The sequence below is a fragment of the Marmota monax genome, unplaced genomic scaffold (genome assembly GCF_021218885.2).
Source record: "Marmota monax isolate L192 unplaced genomic scaffold, Marmota_monax_Labrador192_F-V1.1 WCK01_AAM20220418_F8-fsc00023, whole genome shotgun sequence".
Taxonomy (NCBI): domain Eukaryota; kingdom Metazoa; phylum Chordata; class Mammalia; order Rodentia; family Sciuridae; genus Marmota; species Marmota monax.
The window spans coordinates 3,052,223-3,077,435 of record NW_026692907.1 but is presented as its reverse complement, the minus strand read 5'-3'; the positions used below and the strand labels follow the sequence as shown (position 1 = coordinate 3,077,435).

The following is a 25,213-nucleotide window of genomic DNA, read 5'->3' as shown; positions in this document are numbered from 1 at the left end:
GCAGCCCTTCCTGACATGTTTGGGGGAACGTGGGTTGGAGTTTATTACACTGATTACAAAATGCAAGATGACTCCTTGGGCACAGAGTTTTTGTTCCGGAACATAATTGTTTTGTGTCGAAGGCCTCTACCTTCTCTTTCAGTGGCAACTTTGTTCTGCATTTTTGTTTTTGGGGGGTTTTTTGCAGTGAGGATGGAACCCAAGGATACTTAACCCCTGAGCCACATCCCCATCCCTTCTTTGTTATTGTTTTTTGTTTGTTTTGAGACACGGTCTCACTAAGTTGCATAGGGCCTTATTAAATTGCTGAGGCTGGCTTTGAACTTGTGATCCTCCTGCCTCAGCCTCCCAAGTTGCTGGGATTATGGGCATGCACCATCACATGCGGCTCTGCGGCTCTGTTCTGGGTTTTTGAGGAGAGTTGCAGTGGCCTTTGGGAAAGAAGCCTGGGAGAAAAGCATCTCCCTTCAAATATCTGGGGAACTGTGGAGAGCTAGCGTCAGGGCCTCCTGCTGCAGACACTTTGCAGGTCACTATAATGTCTTCCTGCTTCTGAAGGTAGAGAAAGGCCCTTATCCCTGTATGTCTGTAGGTCAGCAGCCAGGAGGGCCCTGTGACTGCAGCCACACCTGCCTTCTCCCCTCCAGTAGCCGACCTTGCTCTGCCAAAGGCTCCCAGGCCTCATGTGTTCGGGACTGCAGAGTTGACCTGGGGATCCTTAGGTGTAGGGCTACTGAGAGGTTGACTTTTTTTTTTTTTAACCCTCCAAGGCGCTAAGGAGACCTTGAAGGATTTTTAGAGTAGCATAAATAGCATAAACTGTCCAGAATTTTAGAGGACTTACCAGATCGATCTGGACGGGATGTGGGGCCAGCCATTACGTAGTTAAGACATGCCGAGGGCTGGGGGGAGAGCAGCAGGCAGCAGGGGACGCTGATTTGAGAAAGAGCTGGAGCTCTGGGGGCTTCCACCCAGGCCTGCAGCGCGGTGGCAGGGGAGGCGGTGCCCAAGCAAAGCGTAGGCTGAGTCCACATTTACTGGGATCTCATGGGACCACACTGCAAATAGCCAGGCACAAATCTTGTCTTTGCACTACTCGCTGTGTGACCATAGGCAGGCCTCTGTGCCCGGTGTCATAAAATGGGGATAATGGTTTACCTTCCTAACAGGGTTGTGAGAGTAGTCAACATTGTAAACAAAAAGTGCCTACAAAAAGCACAACAGTGCCTCCTGGGTAATAAGAGCAGGATGTGTTGGCCACGGTTGTACTGGGGAGGCTCCAAATGGTGGGATGGGGAAAAGCCGGGGGGACCTAGACGATTCCATTTGGCCCTTGCCTCCTCACCTTGAAACAAGGTTTCCCAGGCTTTTCCTCGGCAGACACCTTGCTGCTATTGGGGAGAGAGATACTTTCCTGTGGACACATGAGATTTGGGCTGTGACTGGCCTGAACAGGGTTTTGCTGCCACCTGTGCACCCTGGAGCAGTGTTCTGCAGACAGGCGCCATGGTGGGGGCACTAAGGAGACAAGAACCCACCGCCCACCTCTGCCTGGGGGAGGGAGATGACAACACACTTCCCACCATCTCACGGCCTGCCCCCTCCCCAAGCAGTCCCCATAGTCCATGTCACAACACAAACCACCCTGTGAGGGTCAGTTCAGGGTGGCTACCTCAGGGCCCAGTCCTCGAAGAAAGGACTGGTCTTTGTTCACCAGTGCTTCACTGCCCTGCCCTGCCCAGCCCAGGCCAGAGCTTTGCACCGAGCCACTGAGGATCCTGAAGGAAGGCAGTGAGGAGCTGATCCGACCTCCCCAGGAGGCTCCAGCTCATCATGGGAAGGGCAGGAAATGAGCCAGGACTGAGGCTCTGGTTGGCACAGCCACTGCCTTCCTGCTAGCTCTCGCTACCCACAGGCACCCAATTCTAGTGGGCAGTCAGACTGGCCAGGCTGGAGGCCCACAATGCATTCCTTCCCTCTCCCTGCTGGATACCCCTCCCGCAAAACAGCAGCACCACCATCCTTCATGCCAGAAAAGCAGCCCAGAGGCAAATCAGAGGGGACAGCCAGAGCAGGACTTCCACTGGGGCTATGGCCGTCAGCCTGAGGAACCCCACCCAGCCTCTGGTGTCCTTGAAGTGTGTGTGGGGGGCAGGAAACTCCCAAGATCCCACAGACTCCAGGAGATAGAGCCCAAAGCACCCCTGGGTGGTGCAGGTTCTGGCCCTGAATCAATGGAGTTGGGCCTTGTGGGGCTTAGGCCTGGCTCCAGACCTGTCTGCAGAGCTGGGGCTCCCCCAGGGCTGGGGTGTAGGAGCTGGGCAGGGAAGGATAAAGGACTAGAGGCACTGAACCCTACTCTGCGCAGCCCTGGGCTCAGTGGATACAGGCACTGGGGGCTTAGTGTTGGGCCTGGGGGTTGGAGAAAAAAAGACAGACATCGAGGGTGGGGCCGGCAGGGTGCTGAAGGAAGGGGGTCCATTCTGTCCTCTGCTGTTGCTTCCTCCTGTCCATTTCCAGAATGCGATGGAGTCCCGGTCCTGGCAGCTGGTATCTAGGCCTGGCTTCCTTGCCTCCATCCCAGCCCTTCTGATGCCATGGAGTTCTGGTGGCTCTGAGTCTGCGCAGGCTCTTCTTTCATCCATTCATCATGTTTCCTGAAGCAGAGACGGTTCTAGCGCTAGGGAAACAGTAGCGCAGACCTGGAGGGCTGGCAGTGCCCTTCGCAGAGGGGGTCAGGCAGCAGAAAGAGCTGTTTGGGTGAGTTAAACTGAGGTGCTGATACAACATCCAGTGAAGAGGGCAGGTGGGCAGGGCTGGGGGAGACGCTCGGGAGCCATTGGCATCTGAATGAAACTGGTAGTAGGAGTCAGGCTGAGATTATCTGAGCAGTGAATGGAGAAGCAAGCCTGGGCCCTGGTGTATCATGTGTCCGTGATCGGAAATCTGGGAAAACCGCAGGGACCAGCTAAGGAGGCAGAGACGTGAGGAGGAGAGCAGGAGTGAGGTGCCCCAGGGCCAAGTGAAGGAAAATGGTGCCAGGGCACATGTCTCATTCTGTGGGAGGCCCTGATGTGACACCCACCAGGGCCTTGGAGCCTGGCACACTTCCTATCTTTTGGCCCCTGCAGGAACAGCTCCACAGGCTCTCCTGCCCTTCACAGCCCTCTGCATGTCATCCCCCAGTTACATAGAGGTTTTGCCCACTCGGGGCCTTCATCCTCACCGTGCCCTCCCTGCATGGACCTCTTCAACTTACCCTGGAGAACCTCACTCAAACGGCCCCTCTGCCAGGAAGCCTCCTGGGCTGGCCAGCTCTCTGGATCCAGGGTCCCTGTGCAGTAATGGTTTATCTGTGCTTGCCTCCTCCAAGCCGGGGACTACCTGTCATTTGTCCTCGGAATCACTCAGCACAGGGCCTGGCTCCTGGTAGGTACTTAGTGAGTGTTTGTGGAATAATGATTGCTGGGTACTCACCCTGGTGCTCAGTGGCACACCCCCCGCATTGCACACTGTCATGGGCCGGTGCTCAGGTGTGGGAAGAGCCTTCATTGGTACCTGCTACCACAGACCCAAAGAGACTGGGGTCTTCTGGGGGAAGAGACCATGTCTCTCTCATTCTTTAGATACTCATCCCTAGATCCTGAGCACAACACCTGGCAGACAGTAGGTACTTCTAAAATGATCTGAATGGTCCAGCTGCCCCCAGGAGGTCTGTAGTAGAGACCTACAGACCTACAGGGCTGGGTCCTCAGTAGTGACCTATTCTTAGGTTCCATCATTAGCCTAGCTGGAAGTGAGGAGAACCCTGGGTCATATGTCTGTGTGTGTTGGAGGTGAAGGGATGTAGCAGCTGTTGGGGGTGGGGCTCTGAAGTTGTTGACAGGCTGGACTTGGACTTCAAGGGATGGAGGTCCTGCCTTGGGCTGCAAGCCCACTCCCCTGGATGAAGGCACTGGGTATGGGGAGATGTGGCCTGAGGTGTCTGGCATGGGACAGAGGGTGTCAGGGGGCAATAACCTGGTGGAGTGTTCAGGAAAGGAGCTAGCTTCGCTCCACCTGCCATTCTTGGCCCATTAAAAAATGGGTCCCCTGGGCCCTGCTTATGTGATGTAGCCTGGATCAGGTGGCTGAGGCAAGCCATGGATAGAGAAGTGGGATGGAGGTCAACGGGAAGTAGACACTGGGTTATTTGATTCTAAGTCACATAATCCCCAGCCTCCAGTCGACTGGGAGGATGCAGAGCTGGGGTCCTGGAGTTGATGCTGCAGGAGGGCATTCTTCCTGAGATGTGAGAACACTTAGCAGCCAAAGCTGTCCAAGAGTGAGAGGTAGTGAGTTCCCCAGCTCTGGAAGTGTGTAAGCCAGCTGGAGTGGAGGAGAGAGAGTTGCATGTGTTGGGTGGGGTGTTGGTTCCTGGGATCCCAGGTCAATGACAGAGGGAAAGAAAAGCAGGAATTGGGGACAGGACTGGAATTAGAACCAGCTCACTCTGACCTCAGACAGGCCTCTCCCTGCTTGGGTGAACTGCCACTTCTAAAAGAGGTCCCCATAGATGAATTCTTCCTTTTGCCCAAGACCACCCTGGAGGCAGCTCTGCATATAACACAGAGAACAGAGGGCCGGTATCTCCGTAGGTAGTAAGGCAAGGGGACAAGGGTTCCCATGGTGCAGGCTGAGCTCCAGTGGTGGCCTCTCTGGTCCCTCCACTGTCCCAAAACCATGTCTGTCTCAGAGCCATAACACTGTCTGAGTTACCTTCCCAGCCTGCTCCCTTCCTATAGATTAGTACCTGAATGTCGGTGGCTCACAGAGGCCCTCACCCCGACCTTGGTTACCCAGTGCAACGCCCCTTGTCCTGCAGGGGAGGGGCCAGCATGCTCTTCCCAGCTGCCAATGGCTCAGAGCTGTGCCCCTTCTGGGAACTGCCTCCTTCAAGGCTTCACCTCCTCCAGGCAGTGCCCAGTGCCCAGTGGCTGGTGTGCTTCAAGGTCCTGCCAACTTGCCTCAATTTGGGGCAGCCCTGAAGAGCTATCCTAGTTCCAGAGTTCTCTGCAAGATCAGCTGAGGCCTCGGCTTCTCATTCCACTCGGTTGTGCCCTCCGGACCTCCTTGCAGGTGTCTCTGGAGAGCACTCCAAAATAATGCCCCTTGTGGCTCTCCCTCACACTCAGCCCATTTTCAGGGAACCCACCGATGACACCTGCTTCACTTTTCTTCCTATCCCTCTGTCATGTATTTCTTCACTCACAGTCTCTCTCCACATTAGAAAGTAAATGCCACAAGCGCGGGGACATCTGGTTCACTGCTCTGTACGCAAGGCCTTGAATGGAGTCTGACACATACTAGATGCTCAGTGAAAACTCAGGAGTACTGACTGAGAATTTGTCCTGAGATGAGGAGCAGGCGCTAGGATTGACTGGTTTCCAGACCTATCAGGAGGGTGCCTGCACCAGAGTGGTCTTCCAGCAGTCACATCATCTGAGACACTCAGGTCACATGCATGCTTCCTGGGACTTTCATTTGCTCAGAGAGAAAACAGGGAGATGCTAAAATGCCTGAGATGACCCTGCCCAGCTCCTTTCCAGCTGTGGGCCTGCAGCAAGTGAGGGACAGGGCCCTGAAGATCCAGTTACAGGTCCATCCTGAGCTGGCGTTGGGAGAAGACAGAGCAGGCTAAAGGGAGGCCACCACATGAGCCCTTTTCACGAGGTTTCTGAAAACTCCAAATCCAGCTACTTAAGACTTGTTGGGTCAAGTGCAACCTTTGATCTGAAGGTGGGGAAAATCAGAAATGGAGAGGCTTTATCCCCATTTTGTAAAGGAGGAGTTGAGATCTGAGGGCAGCTAGATATATGAGTTTCAAGGGAATGGCTTCTTTTAGGCCAAATTTATAATTCTCTTGCCCTGAAATCTAGGAAATGAACAATGAATCAACCAGACACTTTAATCTATAACACAATGAGAAATGTGTTCAGGTACAAGTTTACAATGGGAAACATTTTGGTTCCAAAAGTGTGTTGCTTACAAGTCCCTATAGTGAGATTTCCGTACCAGGTGACCCTGCGCCCCTCCCCTCCCCCTCCCCACAGTGCTCCTGCTCCTTCTTGTAGCAGGCTGGCTGGCTGGACGCCTTGTTCTCAGGTTTTCATCCAGACAGACCTTAACTGCATTTCCTCAGGAAAGCAAGGTGGTGGGTTAAGGAAGGTGGGCCTCAGGGGTGCATCTTGGAGTGATGGGAGCAGGTGTCACCACATATGGACGTTCCAGCTCTTCCCACTATGTTGTGTTTGGACATGAGGTGTCCCTCTGTTCAGAGGTGAGGTGATTAAAGAGCTAAACCTAATAAGTGGATTAATCCCTTTGATGGGTTAATAATTTGGAAGGACTACTGTGGAGTGGTGACTGTAAGCAGGCGAGGTGTTGGAGGAAGCTGGGTCCCTGAGAGTGTACTTGTGTGGCTCGCGTTGTATCCTGCCTGCTCTGTTTCCCATCTGCCAGGAGAGGAGCAGCTGTCCCCTGCTGTGCCCTTCTGCCACGATATTCCGCTCACCTCAGGCTCAGAGCAATGGAGTTAGCCAACCATGGACTGAACCTCTGAATCTGAGCCCAAATAAACTTCTCCTCCAAGTTGTTCTTGCTGGGCATTTTGGTCACAGCAATGAAAACCCAACTAACATACACTACATCATGTGGGTTCTGGGCCCATTTCCCCATCTACACAGGGAGAATAACAACGGCTGCTACTCCTGCCTCACTGCGCAGATCACTTTGCGCTGAGTATAATGGTCTCCAGGCCCAATTTACCACCCAGGACGGCAGGCAGGGCCGTCCCAGTTTGTGGCGTTGGGATGTCTATGAGCCCCTGGCTGCCCTGCAACACCAGCCCCACCCAGGACACTCCTCAAGCTGCAGGTTCTTAGGACTGTGCTCATCAGCCTCCATCCCACTGGCCTGGGGCCCCAGTTCACTTCACCCTTTCACTCCTTGTTCATAAGGGACTTAGCCTGCTTGGAAGGACCACACCGGCCTCCAGCTGGACTCCGCACTGTTGTCCTGCCAATTCATCCTCTGCATTCCCACCAGTGTTCTTTAAAAAGTTCCATGACTCAGCAATCTGGTGGCTAGGAATTTACCCAATGGCTATGCTGGCAAAAGTACTCTAAGACGCATAACAACGTACGCTGCAGCATTATTTGCAATAATTACTAACTGGAAATAACCCGACCGACATCAGTAGACATGAAGGCAGCACTCGAAAGAACAGGTATGAATGTATGTGCTGACGCCGTGAGACCCTGCGATCCCCGGACTGGGGTGGAGAAGGGCTCATCAACACAGCCGGCGAGGTGGTGCCCCCCTGAGGTCCCAGCTACTAGGGAGGCTGAGGCAGGAGCATTGCAAGTTCAAGGTCACCCACAGCCACTTAGTGAGATCCTGTCTTAAAATTGAAAGGGCTGGGGATGTGGCTCAGTGGTAGAGCACCCTTGGGTTTGATTCCCAGTACCACCAAAAAAAACAAAAACAAAACCAAAAAAAGTCGGACTGGGATGACATCAAGTAACAAGCACAGATGCGCTTAAGACACGTTCTAATAAGTCGCACATGAGAAACTGAGTCATGGGTATCCTTTGGGAAAAGAACTGGGGGTGCCAACTTTTGGACCTTTCTGAACTCCCTGAGTTCTCACCGTTTACATGTCACTTGTTTCATCCGCTAAAATGGCAACAGGACTCACCGACTCCCCTGGGCCACATCAGCTCCTATGGGAACTGCAGTGCTTGATGTTCCGGGTCCTCTATGTGCTGCTCACCCCAGCCTCACACTCACCGGCTTCACACCCCTTGCTCTTCCTGGGACTCCCAAAGGCTGCCTCCACCCCACCCCACGGGTCACCTGAGATAAGCTATAAAGTGGGAAGAGCCGGTGCAGTGACGCTCTTCTTTCTGTAGTCTCAACTGCTCAGGATTGCTTGAGCCCAGGAATTTGAGATCAGCCTGGGTGACACAGTAAGACCCCCTCCTTTGTTTCTGGCACTGGAATTGAGCCCAGAGGTGCCTTACCACTGAGCTACATCCACAGCTCTATTTTTTTATATTGAGACAGGGTCTCACTAAGTTGCTGACGCTGGCCTCAAACTTGCGTTGTTCCTGCCTCAGCCACCAGAGTTAGGGTTACAGGTGTGCACTACTGCAGCCGCTGAGACCCCCTCTTAAAAAAATAAATTTGTACGTGAAGTGGAAAGTGTACAGCATAGGAGTTGGACATGGGTTGGAGATGGCTTTGTCATTCTCTAGCTGTAGAACTCAGGCTCCCAGGTCTCTCCAGAGCCCCTCCAGCCAGGGCAGCCTGCCCCAGTGGCTCAGTCCAGCACAGCCCTCTCCTGAGGCCATTCCCACAGAGGTGGGGAACAGTTATCCAACAATCAGCAACAGGCCTGTGGTGTCTGTAGACTCAACCTCTTGCATCAGAGGGGTCAACTCTGGCCCCAAGGTGTCTGTGTGCCTGGCAATGACCTCATGTGGCAACACACTAGCTCAGTCCTTTCTCCCTAGTGCTGCTGCCCAGAGGCCTCAAGGTGCTGGGCCTGAAGTGGCTCCCAAAACTCCTCTCCAGGGGTTTCCTAGGGAAGTAGACTGAAAACACCAGCTGTGGGGCCTTGGGCAGTCCTTACATTATGTTTCTTCATCTTCAGGGCAGAGAACAGCGTCTCACACACTAGGCACTCAGCATTTCTCCTGACTCTGGAAATGACATTTCTAGAGTAATTGCCCAGCAGAGCTGTGTGAGGACGGACAAGGTGCAGCAATACACGGTGTCTGGTATGTGGCACTGTCTGACACAGGAGAGGACTTGAACAACAGAGGCCTGGTGACCCAGGATTGTGTGGCCCATCATCCAAGAAACTAGTGGGAAATCCACAATGAACACGTGTGGGAGACCAACCTTGCTTGTGACTGAGTCACACTCCCCAGATGGGTGATGAAGCGTCAGGCAGCATTCTCCTAGACTTTCCCCACCCTTCTTGGGTTCGATGGGTGGTATCTCGTGCATGGGGGTGTCTTGCTATAGCCCCATGGGTGGAGCTATGCTCACCTGTTCCTTTGTAATATAACCCCTTGCCCTGTTTAGGATAGAATCTTCCATGGAAGTGCCTTGTGTGTGTCCCTTTCTCTTACTGTGCCCTTGGGTATGGCCTACCTAGATGTCAGTCAACCCGCTGACAACAGACATCATGAAGATAGACTCAGCCCTCTGAAACCTGACCCCTTGCCTCATTTGAATAGCTTCTCCTCAATAAAATGGGTCAGTGGGTGCTCTCTCACTCTCTTCCTGCAGACCCATAAGGTCTGAGGAACCGTCACAGGGACCCCAAAGAAAAAGGTATTTGTGTCTCTTGTGTGGTTATTTCGTGCAGCCCGGTCAGCCCAATTCAAGTGGAGTGACCCCTGAGTGATTTAGTAGCAAATGAAACCCGGCAAATACGCTATTAGGCTTTTCTGTAGTCACTGTGGAATGTGTGTGCAAGGTAAATCATTCTGTAAGAACCCAGCACCCATAGCAGAGCATCTGCCATGAGGCCAATAAGACAGACACATTGTTTTCAAAACAAGGAAGGTCCTACTAGCCCTGGATTTCAGATGAAGAAACTGAAACGAAGATGCTCATCATAGCCTGAGTCTGGGGCAGAGCTGGTTGAGGTGGAGGCTGAGGCTGGCCAGGCTCTAGAGCCCACACCTGTGTAGCATGACGACATGGGGCTGCTGTGCCCGCTGACAGCACCATCACACCAACACAGGCTCCAGTATGATTCAGGGCTCTTTATTGCCAGTGAGACCATCAGGCTGAACACGGGCAGAGGCCCTGGCTTCACCCAGGATGCAGACTCCTCAGAGGGAAGGGGTAGGGGCACTCAGGCCTCAGAACCTCCTTGGCTCACACAGCTCCATGCAAATACAGAGCCAAAAACTTTCTGAATGTCTCTGGCTGGAAACTAGTTGGTCCAACAGGTTCCTGGAAAGAACACAGCCCATTAGGATCCTGCTACTAGATTTAAAGGCAGCAATTAAACAAAGGTCCATCTTCTGTAAATCTTGAGCACCTGGGTCATCGCTGTTTCTTCCCCTACTGCTTCTCAACAGGTCTAAGGGGCACTGAGCTGGCAATGTAAGAGATGCTTGAGGGTGTGAAATTGAGAAGGTCAGGAAGCTTCTGTTGACACTGCCCTGCTTGCTCCCTAACTAACTCCTCTCACCTCAACCACCAGGAACAGTCTGCTGCCTCCTTTCATCCGGGGACAACAATCCCTCACTCATTCCATATCCATTTATCAAGCACCTGCTCTCACTGTATCAGGTTGTGTCCAGGGCTAGAGACCCAGCAGTTAAGTAAATGTGGTGCCTGTCCTCAAGGAGTACTAATAAAAGGTGACAGATCTCACTGCAGAAGAAGAAAAAAGGTACTAAGAAAGCAGGGGAAATGACTTAACTCACCAACTTCCACGCAGAGAAGGACAAGTAGAATGGGCCAGAAATAAAAAGGAGAGGAAGGAGGCTTCAAAGAGAACAGCACATAGAAGAGCAGAGTACAAGATGAGGGCGGGAAGGGCCAGGGTGAGGCTGAGGCCCAGGCTTCTGGTGATGGGTAAAGTGGTGGGAGCTGGCTCACCAAGACAAGGGGCCTAGTACTAGAAGGAAGTACTGAGTCTGTTCTGGAAGGAAGAGATTGAAGGAAGAGGACCTGAGCCACAAAAGAGATTGACTAAGAACAGAGAGATGGGAGGTAGCTACTGTGACTGTGCAGGTGAGAAGAGGGGGTCTGGAGCCAAAGAGAAGGGCCCAGATCCAGAAGACATTTCAAGGGCAGAAATGTGGACATGCTGGGAGTCAGTCACAGAAGGCAATCTGTCAGCAAGCCCTGGGTAGGAACCAGTTGTCACAGACCTAACAGCACCCTGCTCTGCTCTCATCCCTTGATCCTGCTGTCTCTTTAGAGCACTTTCTACTGCTTGGTGTTTTAGTGTGAACTGACTTAAAACATCACTGCTGCCCACTGCAGGGAGCAGGCCTGAACTCTGTCAGCTGATCCCTGGGTGCAGCAGCAACAGTGCCACGGGAGGAACTGTGTGTCAGTGGAATGAAACAAATAGTACGTTGCCCACAGGCCCTGCCCTCCAGAAGTGTGGAGCTTGGTTTAGTGGAGGAGAAAAACATGGGAACAGATAGGTACTCTGGGGCACTGAAGCACTGAAGTGAGGCAGGGGTTAAGGACAGTGGTGATAAGGGAAGGTTTCCCATGTAAGAAACACACTAAACCTAGAAGGACAAGTGAAGGATGACCAGATGAGAGAAATGGGGAGGGGAGAGGGAGGAGGGAGGGAGAAGCCTCCTATACAGAAGGAGCAGCATCCAAGGCCCCAGGCCCGTTGGGTGCTGTAAGGAGTTGGGTGAGACTGGAGGTGGGTTCAGAGGGAAACAGGAGCTGAAGAGAGGGGCAGTCAGACATTCTGGGTGCACAGTCCCTAGAGCCAGGGCCCTCCTCCCAGCCCAGTTTCAATCACTAAGCAGGAGACGGCTACACTTACCACCACTACTTTCTTTTTGATTACCGGGCGACACCAGAAGTGTTGATAGAGGAACTGGTCTGAATCCACCCAGGCCAGATTCTTGACCCCCTCGTTAGAGACCAGATCTGTGGTATTCAACTGAAACACCAGGAACTGGAAGACACGTCCATCTGTGCCCACGCTCTGCACAACTATCGGATGCTCCAAGACCTTGCTGTTGTTCTGAGAGGAAAAGGAGGCAAATCAAATCTACCTCTAGATTCATGAGAGTAGAGGTGAGCTTATGAAAACTGGAAAGATCCTGGCACTCACGAGGCCACTGAAGAAAGTGGTTTTAGTAGAAGTGTGATCACCAAGAGACGCCAATCAAAAGATCATCAGCAAGTGCATTGACTGGTGAAATCCTGGAGTGACGCAGCTGGAGTGGACTCTCCAGGAAAGTAACATGTAGGCACACCATAGACCAAGCAGCTTCTAGCACTGCCCTTCAGAACACCCACCTCCTCCTATTTAATGGCTTCATCTTGGGGCAATTAAAATAGAATGGAGCCAGGTGCAGTGGCGCACGCCTATAATCCCAGCAGTTCGGGAGGCTGAGGCAGGAGGATCACGAATTCTAAGCCAGCCTCAACAATGGCGAGGCACTAAGCAACTCAGTGAGACCCTGTCCCCTAATACAAAATTGGGCTGGGGATGTGGCTCAGTGGTTGAGTGCCCCTGTGTTCAATACCTAGTACTAAAAAACCAAAATAAAATAGAATGGAATTCAGGGCACCGTCCAGAGCCAGGCCTTCCCTCACCTCTCCTGGCTCTGCCTGGCCCCCGTGGTTCATGTCCCAGGGAGTCTGGTGCTTCAACTTGAGCATACTGAACTAATAGCTCCCACCACTGAGAGGCAATTACTTGGCAAGTCACAAAGCTCAGGCAAGTGAGCTGGGAGGAATCCCTCAAACTCATGGCATTGCCTGATGGGGCTAACAGTGAAATCAGCTGTCAAACCTTAACCTGGAGGAGGAGTGAATAAATATGATGTCATTTGGTTCTCACACCATCTGAAAGAGAAGAAAACAGATTCAACAGGGTAAACTGACTTGTCTGACATCAAGTCACAAAGAGGGTGGCACCAGAACCCAAAGTGGCTCATGTGACACCATGCACACTGTTCACTCCTGCCTTGATCCCGAGGGCCTGGCATCCTGGACCGTCTGTTCCAGCAGTCACCTTGGCTTCCCACTGTCACTGCAACTTCAGCTCTGTCGCACCAGGACTTTACCAGTCAATTCATTCTCTGATGATCCTTTTCAGTGGGCACCACTTGGTAATCATAGTAATACTAAAACCACTTACTGAAGGCCTCCTGGGTGCCAGACATCTTGCCAGTTTTTTATAAAATCACCTCCATGCTCATAAATCTAGAAGTACAGTCCCACTTAAGAGATGAGAACACTGGTATAATTTGTTCCAGGTCACTCATGAGGTATGAGCCAGGATCAAACCCCAGGCTGTTAAGTCATATAAAAATTTATTATTTTGGTTTACACCTGGTGTCCCAGTGTATATGACAATAGCACCTCTTTTGTTCTCAGTAGTGTCCCTGTTTGAATGACACATCGTATAGTCAACCTGTGGATACTGCAGCAATCCAGTTTGGTGATTGCTACTTGCCGGACAAAGATCCAATGAGCAGGCTCCACAAAGCAGGACATCCTGATTCAAAAATTCTGCTGACATTCACCCATCAGGGTTGGTCTGACATTAGGAATAGCTAATGGCAGACCTCAGTGTGGGCCACACTGGGGTTGTTAGCTTTAGAAATTACCTGTTCTGAGCTGCATTAAAAAAAAAAAAAAGTATCTATAAGCATTAGCTGAGAATTCTGTACTCTTATCTCTCTACAGATGAATAAAACTGTAGGTAGTTACATAAATTTCTCAGCAATTTTACCTTTTACCTGGAGAATCTTCCCATAATTGTTCAACTTCACTTCCTCAGGAATAATTTGTACCTGGAAGGGTTGGGGGAGGCCCCCCTCCTGCCCAACTGGGTGGCAATTAGTGGCAGCATTGCTACCCAGGCACTGCTGGCAAAAGCTGGCACAGCTGCTACCATGAGCTGGCAGGCCTAGGACACGGCATGTGACCGCCTCCTTCCATCCTTCAAAGGTGGAGGGATTATGGATCCAGTCCTTGCTTCTTTAGTCATCAGCTGTGGGATCTTAGACAATTACCTAACTTTCCATAGCCTTCGCGCTGCATACAGTCAGAATGGGAGTAAAGCTAGCCTTTCTAGGACTGGAGAGACACAGGTTACATAAAGATGTGACAATAGCTTCTCTTTCTTTTTTGCTTTTTGTGGTGTTGGACATTGAAACCACGGCCTTGTGCACACTAAGCAGGTACTCTACCACTGAGCTACATCTTGGCTCACTTGCTTATCTCTCATCTGGGTGACCTTGGGCAAGTTACTTAGCCTCCCTGAGCCTCAGTGTCACTTGTCAAGTGAAACTAACAGCCTGTGCCAAATGGGGTTGCTATAAGGAGTGAACTTGGCAGTGGTCCTCAAAATTTCATGCAGGGTTTTCAAACTCAAGCTTGTACTGGCTTTAATCACCTGGGAGGTGTGTTCAATGCTGACAGCTGGCCCCAACACCAGGGCTTCCGATTCCATTGGTATCAGTCTGGGAATATGCATTTCCAACAAGCTCACTGATGGGACTTCTGCTGCTCATCTAGGCTGTATTTTCAGAACCAATACAAGAGCCCTAATAAATGCCTAAAATGTAGCAGGTGCGCAATACAGGCACAATGCAGCCCACTCCCAATTCATGTATCTAGTCACGCTTCCACAATCCTGCCTAGCGCCTAGACCAAGCAGGACAAGAAATTACAGAATTTCTTCACTCCTTTAACCTCAGGCTCTAACCAAGACCTGGGAGCCCAGCAGCATCTCTCAGAATCCCTCTTCTGCACATACACAAAACCAGGGACCTGGTGTCTCAGGCTTGCTTACGCTTTCATGTGGCTCTCTTCTCCCTGGAGGCGTTTGCTCTGGGGCCCCTTATCTTGGGACAACTCAACCTCTCACCCCCCATTCCATACCATTTAGGTCCCTGGGACCTCCTCTTAGGATCAAGGGATTGCCACCAAGTGGGATCTTGGGTCCCTAGAATCCACTGTGAGCTGGCAAGCAGGTCTGGGCCATCTCACTGCCTTGCTTCCTTCTGCCTGCCTGGTGGAGATCCAGCTTCAGTTCTAACGCTGCAGAGCAGGGCAGTGTGCTGGAGCACAGAGAACTGAAGGCTTCAGAGCTGGGAGCACTTCGTTCTACTCTACACTTACTGGACAAGCTAGCTAGCTCCTGTGTTCCTGTGGAATACTCTGGAAAACAGGGATCTCAATGAAACCTCATGGGCTACTGTCTCTGGGTAAAGTGCAAACCCCCAGCTGGTCCCCAGTGGAGGTCAGTTTGTCCCCACAGGGTGAGTGGAAGTGCTTCTCCCTAAGATTCTCAGTCAAGCAAGGAGTTCCCACATTGACTTCTTCCTTTGAACAATGTCCTTAAGAGAGAGAGGGACATGACACCACATAAAGCACTTCAGTGGTCTTCTCCACATACATACCCCATAGAGGCGCCGGGCCTGAGCCAGGGCATTGCCAAAAGCAAACAGAATCATCTTGGCCCGCAGCTTATCTGGATGAAAGCGGTGTGGTTGTAACTTGGCCGTCTCCAGGAGATACAGGGTGTGGGGAAAGCAGTAAGGATATCCCTCCCGGAATCCTGCAAGATATGTAATCACATGGAGGGGTGGAAAAGATTAGCCAGCCTGCCAGAGCCTTAGAAGAGCTACCTCCTTGGCTCAAGGGCAGGCATGACCAAGACACTGGAGGCACAGACCAGCTCAGAGGTGGTCACAAACAGCCTGCCTGCTTCCCATAAATAACTTTTCTACTGGGCTGCAACCACACTCATTTACGCATGTCTACTGGGTAGTTACACTGAGACCATATGTGGGTTGCAAAATCTAAAATGTTTACTATCATCTGGCTCTTCATGGAAACCGCCTGCCAATCTGTTCCAGGTGCTTCTTGTGTGTTGTTCTGACTCTACCCTTTTTCTCTTCTTCAAGCCCACAGATGACAGTGATGTCCAAGGAGAGAACTAACCTGAAAGCTGTTGGCAATTATTAAAAACAAAGCAAATCATTGGAGAGTTCAGCATTTTACTATTATTCAGTAGCTTTATGTTATCTGTTACTTTCATATTAGTGAAAATGACTTGTCTCATTTCACAACTGGTCAAAATTCAGCTTTTGCTCATCTTAGCCACAATCTGTCAAGTTAAGAATCCTGTTCTCCTGTAAAGCTATGAATAAACCCTTGGAAGGCTGGAAGCTTCTACAATAAGTGATCTGAGTCAGTGAATATGGGTGAAAAAGAGGGAGAAACAGGCTGGAAAATGCTCTGAAAATCTCTGAGGAGAGCACTAACAGAGGGAAGTGGCTTTCCTGCACATGGAAGTGCCCAGCACATGTGTGATGCTAGGTGCTAAGATATGAATCAGGAGCAGAGCCCAAACAGAGCCTGCCAATGCCTTTGAGGAACTCAGTCTAAAGGGGAGACATACAGGAAAACCAATCATGTCCACATGGAGGGACGTCAAAATCCACAGTGATTCAGGGATGAGGGAGGAGAGATGAAAGGTCCCTGATGAGACAGAGATCTCTGGGAGGAAATGATTCCTAAGACAAATTGTGAGCTGCAGACAAATGGTCAATATTCCTGTGGAGGGAAGAGGAATTAGAAAGCCCAGTGGTGAGCAGGGCATGATGTATGAGGTCCAGGTGCAATGAAGGGACAGTGGGGGTTGGGGGTGACAATAGGGAGGGCAGCAGGAAGCAAATGTGAAGGCCCTCACAGGAGAAAGCTAGGAGAACCTACTCTACAGAGGCAGTGGGGAGACGGCATGAAGGGAGATGAGACTAAACAGGGGTTTCAGGAAAGTCTCCTCCAGAACTATCAGCTAGACAGATGGTGAGAAAATAGCCTGGGGTCACAATGACCAGTTATGAGAGCAGAGTGCAAGGCATTCTGGGCATAAGCTGAGTCTGACTGCCGAGTTTCCGATGGGGCTGACAGAGTCTGAGTTGATGCCTTGTGGAATGGAATTTGGATAAATAGCTGCATTAAAGGCCCATGGAGGAAGGCTGAAGGTACTAGCAGTCTACAGGATGAGCAGAAAGAGGGTGCCTTTAAAAGGATCCATGAATAAAGGAAAAGTCTGGTCAAAAGCCCCTTAAGCAAGGTATGGTGAGCAACAACAAAAAACACTGAAGCCACCCATTAACACTCTGATGTCAGAAGTTACTATTTGGGATAAAATGAAAAGTCAGCCTTGAAACAAATCACTTAACCTCCTTGGGCCACAGTTTCCTTGCCTATGAAATGGGAATAACAGTACCTGCTGCATGGGCTGCTACATGGATCCTAGGAGATAAATGTACATGAGTTCTTAGTACATCCTTTTCCTTTGGAGAAAGCGTATCTCTCACCTTTGCATTGCCTACAACTCAAAGGCTTTGCTTCTCACCTGTATCATCTTTCACTTTATAAACGTTGCATTCCTGGAGATCAATAGTGGGAGATATAGGATAGAAGGTCTCAAGAACATGATTCTTGGTAGCTTCAATCTCCTCTCTGGAGGCAATGGGGGGCAGAGGATCCTTTACACTCAGTCGGGTGCCACTAGTACCACGGACCTGAAGGAGAACAGATTCTAAAAGAAGAAAAAGATATTCAGTCCAAACTAGTATAAAGACTTTTATCCACTCAGCAAAGTCTAAAGCCTTTATTTCCTGTGCATCTCAAGTCCACTATAGGCTAATCACAAAACACAAAACCTGGGATTAAGGTGTTAGTCCTGGGGTCCTCAAGAGAGAGATGAGCTAGTGCACTCTTCTTCCTGTGTTCCTTTCTTGATAGATCCAGAGACCTGGTGGTCCTGGGGGTCCAGTGCATGTCACACAGATCTTTTTTTTTGGGGGGGTGGGGGGTGGGCATGGTGCTGGGGATTGAACCCAGGGCCTTGTGTATGCTAAGCAAGCACTTTACCAACTGAGCTATAGCCCTAGCCCCTACACAGATCTTCTTGAGCACCAACTCTAAGCTGGGAACTCAGCTTACAAATACTCTCTCTGGGGCTGGGGATGTGGCTCAAGCGGTAGGGCGCTCGCCTGGCATGCGTGTGGCCTGGGTTCAATCCTCAGCACCACATACAAACAAAGATGTTGTGTCCGCCGAAAACTAAAAAATAAATATTAAAATTCTCTCTCTATCTCTCTCTCTCTCTTTAAAAAAAAATCTCTCTCTTAAAACAAACAAACAAACAAAAAGAAAAAACAAATACTCTCTCTGCTCAAGGAGCTCACCAGACAGGAAGTGCTGTAGCAAAAAGTATGAACCAGACTCAGATACAACCCAGAAGGGGAAAGTGACTTCTCTGGGAGGTCTGGAGAGCATCTTAGAAAAATAATGCCTTAATCAATAAATGGGCCAAGGAACTTAATAGACACTTCACAGAAGAAATACAACTGATCAACAAATATATGAAAAAATGCTCAACATCTTTAGCAATTAGAGAAATGCAAATCAAAACTACTCTAAAATTTCATCTCACTCCAGTCAGAATGGCAATTATCAAGAATAGAAACAACAGTAAATGTTGGTGAGAAGGTGGGGAAAAAGGTATACTCATACATTGCTGGTGGGAATGCAAACTGGTGCAACCATTATGGAAAGTAGTATGAAGATTCCTCAGAAAACTTGGAATGGAACCACCATTTGACCTAGCTATCTCACTTCTCAGTTTATACCCAAAGGACTTAAAATTAGCACATTATAGTGATGCAGCCACATCAATATTTATAGCAGCTCAGTTCACAATAGCTAAACTATGGAACCAACCTAGGTGCCCTTCAACAGATGAATGGATTAAAAAAAATGTGGCATATATACACGTCATATATACACACACACACACACACACATATATATACATACACACACACATATATATATATATATACATACATATGATGGAATATTACTCAAGCTTAAAGAAGAATGAAATTATGGCATTTGCTGGTAAATGGATGTAGCTGGAGAATATCATGCTAAGCAAAATAAGTCAATCCCCCCAAATCAAAAGCTGAATGTTTTCTCTGATAATGTGGATGCTAATTCACAATGTGGGATGAGGCTAGGGAAGAACAGAGTTACTTTAGGTTAGGTAGAGGGGGAATGAGGGTAGGAAGGATAGTAGAATGAATCAGATATTATTACTCTATGTACATATATAACTATATGACCAGTGTTATCCCACATCATGTATAACTATTAGAATGAGAAATTATACTCCATTATATATGATGTATCGAAGTATATTCTACTGTCATGTATAACTAATTAAAACAAATTAAAATTTTTTTTAAAAACTAGGCATCTAGGGCTGGGGATGTGGCTCAAGCGGTAGCGCGCTTGCCTGGCGTGCGTGCAGCCCGGGTTCGATCCTCAGCACCACGTACAAACAAAGATGTTGTGTCTGCCAAAAACTAAAAAATAAATATTAAAATTCTCTCTCTCTCTCTCTTTAAAAAAAAAAAAAAAAAAAAAAAACTAGGCATCTAAAGTATGGATAATAATGGGACTTCTCAATTTTAGCACAATACTCATTTGGACCAGATTATTCTTTGGTGAGAGGGCTGTCCTGAGCATTGGAGAAGCAGCCCTTTCTCTACACACTAGAAGTCCCTTCCCATCCTATCCCCACCCACTCAAGTCATCACAATCAAAAATGTCTCCAGACATTGCCAAATGTTCCCTAGAGGGCAAAACTGTCTTCAGCTGAAAACCACTGGGTTGGAGACTACCAAGCAAAATGTGTGAGAAAATCGTCCAGTTAAGGAGGACTAACATGTGCAAGGTCATAGAAGTGTGAATCCACAGAGAAACACATCCAATGACTAAAGTATAATATGGTAAGGAAGAGGGATGAAGGGTGAGAAGCAATGAGACCAGAGATGAAATGACTGATCAACCCAAGAACAGGGCCAGTTGACCCCAACAACTGAGAGTGAAACACTAGGCCAATCAGAGAATTGCATAAGGCAGACTTACATATCTGCTGGGAGGAACACAGGTGATCTACATTAGATTGACCAGCGATCTGCATAAACATGTGCAGATGCAGTTCATAGTAGTCCCCACAAGCAACCACATGCCACCACCAGAAGAAGTGCACATGGAAAGGCTCCTTGAGCATGGGAAACTGAGGGGACTTCATGGAGGCACACCTACTTCTGCAGGTGCTTGGACTTCAGAAATAGTCAAAGTACAGTATATAGATAATGTATCAAAGCTGATTTTCTGCTCAGTGCTGTGGAGCACTCCTATAATCCTAGCAACTCAGGAGGCTAAGGAAGGAGGATCACAAGTTTAAGACCAGCCTCAGCAATTTAGTGAGGTCCTAAGGACTTAGCAAGAGCCTGTCTCAAAAAAAAAAGGGCTGTGGCTCAGTGGTAAGCAACACTGGGTTCAAACCCCAGTACCAAAAAAAAAAAAAAAAAAGACTTGTTTTCTAAAAATCTGTTTGGTCAAAAGCACTGCCATTTAATGAATATGTGGCCTTCCTTACTGGGTATGTAAAAAATGGATACTACATCTGTGGATGCATAAACTCTGATCAGTTTGTTAAAGTATATCATAATCACACCTCAAGATTAGTTTCCTAAAACATTTCCTGTTTCCTCACATATAATCTGCAAGGAACATAAATGTGCCTGGACCTCTCCTAACCCGGGGTTTTAGATTCTCCCCACAGACCACTCTAGTGTGGTTTCTAATTCAATTCCCTCCACATCCCTCCTCCAGTGACAGCTCCAAATGGGGCAGTTTAATTAGAGGTAATACTTGATGATGGGCCAACAAGTACTCCTCTATTAATGAGGCTCACTAATTTCCTTAGTGGTGCCATTACCTCTGCAAGGTTGATTCCCTGCCAGGAAGTCCATATGCAAAGGGGCAAGCTGGAGAAACCTGACCAAACAGATGTCCTAAAGTGCCAAATTATTCCCTAGCTGGTTTCCCTGCTCCAGGATCCCACCATTTAGAACACCTGTGTCCTCTGACATACCTGCGTCAAACACCTGAGAGTTGATATCTGTTTGATAGCTGCAACATAATGTAGTAAGTGCTATGATGGCACAAGGAGCACCGAGGAGGGACAGCTAGACCAGCCTGGACTCACAAAGAGGAGGCCTGGGCTGAGCCTTACAGATAGAATATGGATACATGAGGAAAGTAGAAAAGAGCATTCCAGACAGATGTATAGCAATTCAAGGGCTCCAAGGTGGGAACACTTGACACTAAAGAGCTGCAAGTGGCTAATTCAGGGATGGGGGTACAGGGACAGAATAGTAGTGGAGAGATAAGATTTAGAAAGACTAGGTGAAGGTCAAAGCATAGAGGGCCTTGAATATCACAATAAAGAGTTCAAGCTACTGGGAGGCAGGATTTGAAATACGGGAGAGACATAAAAAGAGTTGTACTGACCGGATACAGTTGTGCACACCTATAATCCCAGCTGCTCAGGAGGCTTAGGCAGGAGGATTCCAAGTTCAAGTCCAGCCTCCATAACTTAGCAAGACTCTGTCTCCAAATAATAATTAGAAAAGGCTGGGGATGTAGTTCAGTGGTAGAGCACTCCTGGGTCCAACTCCAGGAAGTGTGGGGGAGTTTTACTGTAGAAAGATCACTCCAGCAGCTATGTTGAACCCAGATTTGGAAAAGTAGAGAAGTATGAAAGGTGTAAGGCTGTTTCAATAGAACGTGAGTGTGGTGAGGACAGACTCAATGTGCTTTATCTGCTCATCTTTAGCTTTTAGGCACTCCCAAGCACAGTGTGGGCACTTAACAGATAATGGTTGGCTATTAATGGTCTTAGACAGGAGTGATTAAAAACAAAAAGGTCACCAGGCATGGTGGCACATACCTGTAATCCCAGCAACTCAGGAGACTGAGGCAGAAGGATCACGAGTTCAAAGCCAGCCTCAGCAGATTAACAAGGCATTTAGCAACTCAGAGAGACTCTGTCTCTAAATTAAATATAAAAAAAGGACTGGGGGGGCTGGGGTTGTGGCTCAGCAGTGGAGTGCTCGCCTCACATGTGCAAGACCCTGAGTCCGATCCTAAGCACCACATAATAGATGAATAAAATGAAGGTATTGTGTCCAACTACAACTAAAGAATAAAATTTTTTTTTAAAAAAAGGACTGGGGACATGGCTCAGTGATTGAGCACCCCTGGGTTCAATCTCCAGTACTAAAAACAAAACAAAACAAAAAGGTGGTGAGGTCATACCTAACAATACTAAATATGTGTCTGAGCCTACAAACCTGGGCCATGAAGAGAGTGAGGATAGGTATTTGGGTAGGGTGGGGTGGGAATGGGAGGGATAAACTAATGGTGGGACTGAGGATAGAAAGATAAAAACAGCCCAGAATTTTCTAGTGTACAAGATGACCAACCTCGATTCCAGGTGGCAGATAATGAGTAGTTTCTGGCAAGGATCCGCCTGGCCAGAGAAGGATGCTTGAGAATCTGGGATTTACACAGCTGTATCAGACTGTCCACAATGACTGGGCTTGGAGAAAAGAAGAGACATTTGTAGACTTAAAACAACAGGTTGGCTCCATGATCCATCATTTGGAAATCTTAATTACTCAAAGGAAACATACCAGTAGGTCTCTCTCTTGGGGATGTCCTCAGTGGAGTGCCAGAGACGGGCATGAGAGATGATGTTTAGAACCTGCTCATCTTGGTTCTCTATGTGGTTCCTCGGATCGTCCACAAGCCTAAGCACTTTCTCAGGAAGTCCTTCTATTAACTTGCTCTTGGTCAGCCAGAGGGCCTGCTTCACACCTTTAGGGTAATCAGCACAAAACAATGAAATGAGAAATGGGTTCAGGAAGAGCTAATCATGTCTGCTAGGCAGCATAATGGAGAAAAAGCTGCCTTAATAGAGGGCTGGATTTGTCTTGGGAAACTCGAGGGGAAAGAATTGAAAGTGAAGAGTAGAAGCTAGGGGAGCCAGATTTCACCTCAACATCTGGAATGACCATCTACTTCAAGATGGTCAACAGCTGACTGAAGTACTGAGTACTTGCCATGGGAGAAATTCAAACAGTGGCTAGAAAGCTGATGTCATATGGCTGAATCCCGTTAGCAGCAGTGAGATCCAAGGCTATGGTACTACATTAACACATGCCAACCCTTCACTTAAGACCCCTCTGTTGCCGGTCATGGTGGCACATGCCTATAATAATCTCAGTGGCTCAGGAGACTGAGGCAGGAGGACTCAAGCTTGAGGCCAGCCTCCACAACTTAGTGAGATCCTGTCCTAAAATAAAACATAAAAAGGCTGGGTGTGTAGTTCAGTGGTTGAACTTCTGGGTTCAATCTCTGGTTTAAAAAAAAAAAAAATCCCTGCTGTTAATTTATACCCCACCCCTGACACATATATCAGGTGTCAATAAAATAAATAATTTTATTCTATATCTACCAAACATACCTTATTTATTAGGTATGACCCCAGGAATAAATCCATGCAACCTTATCAAGGGAAAGTGTGGACTTTCAAGGGAAAGTAGCTTTTGGAAAAAATGAGAATAATTTTAGATTTTCATGAGTAATTTAAGGAGCCCTGAATTTGGGATAACTTAAGCAGAGAACTTTTCACATCTTGTTTAAATTAACCCTGATATTCTGTAATGAGCTATTTTCTTTTTTCCAGTACTGGGGACTGAAACCTGGGAGCACTTTACCATGAGCTACACCCCAGTCCTTTTTATTTTTTGAGACAAGATCTCACTAAATTGCCAAGACTGGTCTTGAACTTGTAATTTTCCTGTCCCAGTTTCCCAAGGAGCTGGGATTACACGCATGTGCCACCATGCCTGGCTCAGATGAGCATAATCTTAACTTCTCAAGTACTGCTAATGCATTAATCCACTGGGTTTCATTACCAGAGTCACTCAAGGGTACCAAGTCTTGTGATACCCTTCATAGCACTTTGTAAGGACACTGGAAGTGTTTAATAGCTGGAAAATAAGCTTGCAGGAATAGGATGGGGCAGCTTAAGAGGTGAGCCCATTGACTTGCTCTAATCTAAGGATTTTTTTTTTTTTTAAACTGATGTAGGCCCCAATGTCTGCCAGGGCTCTTTCTTTCCCAATTACCTCTTGGAAAATACTGCTCCCACTTGTCTCAAGCATTTTGTTTTTAGGATCTGTCCTATTCCTATACTGATTTGAGTGGGAAGACTAGGAATGAAGAAAGGGACTCTCAACCAACAGTCACCTCCTCACCCCACAAATGGACTCTAGGTGTTTCTGTGTGGTGTTAGAGACTGAACATTCAGAATGCTAGGCAAGGGCTCAACCTCTGACCTACATCTTCAGCCCTTAAATCTGTTCTTAGTGAAAGTGACAGAGGAGCTGAAATGGGTAGAAGATTTTCAAGTTCAGATTCTCTCCTTGAAAACATTTTGCCTCTGACTTTTGACAAAGGACACTGACCTAGGAAAGCGGAATTGGGGATCTGGCTTCACCATTAATCTACAGTGCACCTGTGAGAAAATCACTTCCTTTCTGTTACAATTAGTAATTCTGTGAAATGAGGTCACAGGCCTGGAGATTAAACACTTTCTGATTTCTTTCCACTAGAAACTCCCTCCAGCTATTTCTTAAAAGTACAGTTATCTTCAGAATGTCAGAGCTAGAGGGGTCAGTGTGGACTGTCTAGTCGTCACCATTCATTTCACAGGAACTGGAGGCTCAGGAAGACCAGCCACTTGCCTGAGGTCATGGAGTTATAGACAGAGCTTGGTTTAGAAACCATGTCTTTTCACTTTAACAGTAAAACTCATTATTCCATCACATAAGCATAGCTCTATTAATCCTGAAAACTTCCAGAAGATGGGAATCATTATGGTTCCATATTTCAGATGAAGAAACCAAAACCCGCAGGGCTTCAATGTTTCATCCAAAGCCACAGAAGTTCGGGGGTCAGAGCTGCACAGAGGAACTAGGCCCCCTCCCGCCTGTCCTGGGTCCTCACCCTCGACTAGACGGCAACGCTCGTGGAATATGTAGCAAGCCTTGTCCTTGTACAGTGCATGCTCGTGAAGAGGGATCGAGGGGCGGAACTTTGGGTGCGTCCAGCCAGGATCCCAGGGCGGGAAGACCGGCCGCGCGAGCCCCGGCATGAAGTGCATCTTCCCCGCGTAGGTGATGGGCTCCAGTCCAGGGATCTCGTACACCCTGTCCAGGGGAGGAGGCGGGGGCTTCCGCGTGGAGCGTACGCCCCATTCGTAGGCCCCACGTCTTGGAGCGCCGCAGCCTCCAAGGCCGAGTCGCCCAGAACCAGCAAGCGCCTGCTTTGCGGGCCCAGACGCCAACGCCATACCCTGGTCACCTAAAGACCTCCACCTGGACGCCGCCATCTTTCCCCGCGCAGGGTCTGCCGGGAGCTCAGGGGGCGAACGCCGAGACTCATTTTGTGAACGGCAGCCACTTCAACCAATCACAGTCAGGAA

At 48.8% G+C, this 25,213-nt stretch overlaps 1 protein-coding gene across 1 annotated transcript; it reads right to left on the bottom strand.

The window, feature by feature from the left end:
- Window positions 1–9,806: 9,806 nt before the first annotated feature.
- On the bottom strand, window positions 9,807–25,142 carry Mrpl37 (mitochondrial ribosomal protein L37). The gene is made up of 7 exons (XM_046450976.1): window positions 24,736–25,142; window positions 22,356–22,539; window positions 22,146–22,261; window positions 17,153–17,338; window positions 15,186–15,343; window positions 11,585–11,788; window positions 9,807–10,014 (listed from the first exon to the last, which is right to left on the bottom strand). The coding sequence occupies exons 1-7, from the start codon at window positions 25,118–25,120 to the stop codon at window positions 9,937–9,939; spliced, it is 1,311 nt and encodes a 436-aa protein (XP_046306932.1). The 5' UTR covers window positions 25,121–25,142; the 3' UTR covers window positions 9,807–9,936.
- Between the last annotated feature and the right edge of the window lie 71 nt (window positions 25,143–25,213).

Coding starts and splice junctions, on each gene's coding strand:
- Mrpl37 (XM_046450976.1), bottom strand. CDS start 25,120: ATGGCGGCGTCCAGGTGGAGGTCTTTAGGTGACCAGGGTATGGCGTTG. Junction 22,540..24,735: donor GCGTTGCCGTCTAGTCGAGG/GTGAGGACCCAG, acceptor ATTACCCTAAAG/GTGTGAAGCAGGCCCTCTGG. Junction 17,339..22,145: donor ATCTGCCACCTGGAATCGAG/GTTGGTCATCTT, acceptor TTCTTCTTTTAG/AATCTGTTCTCCTTCAGGTC.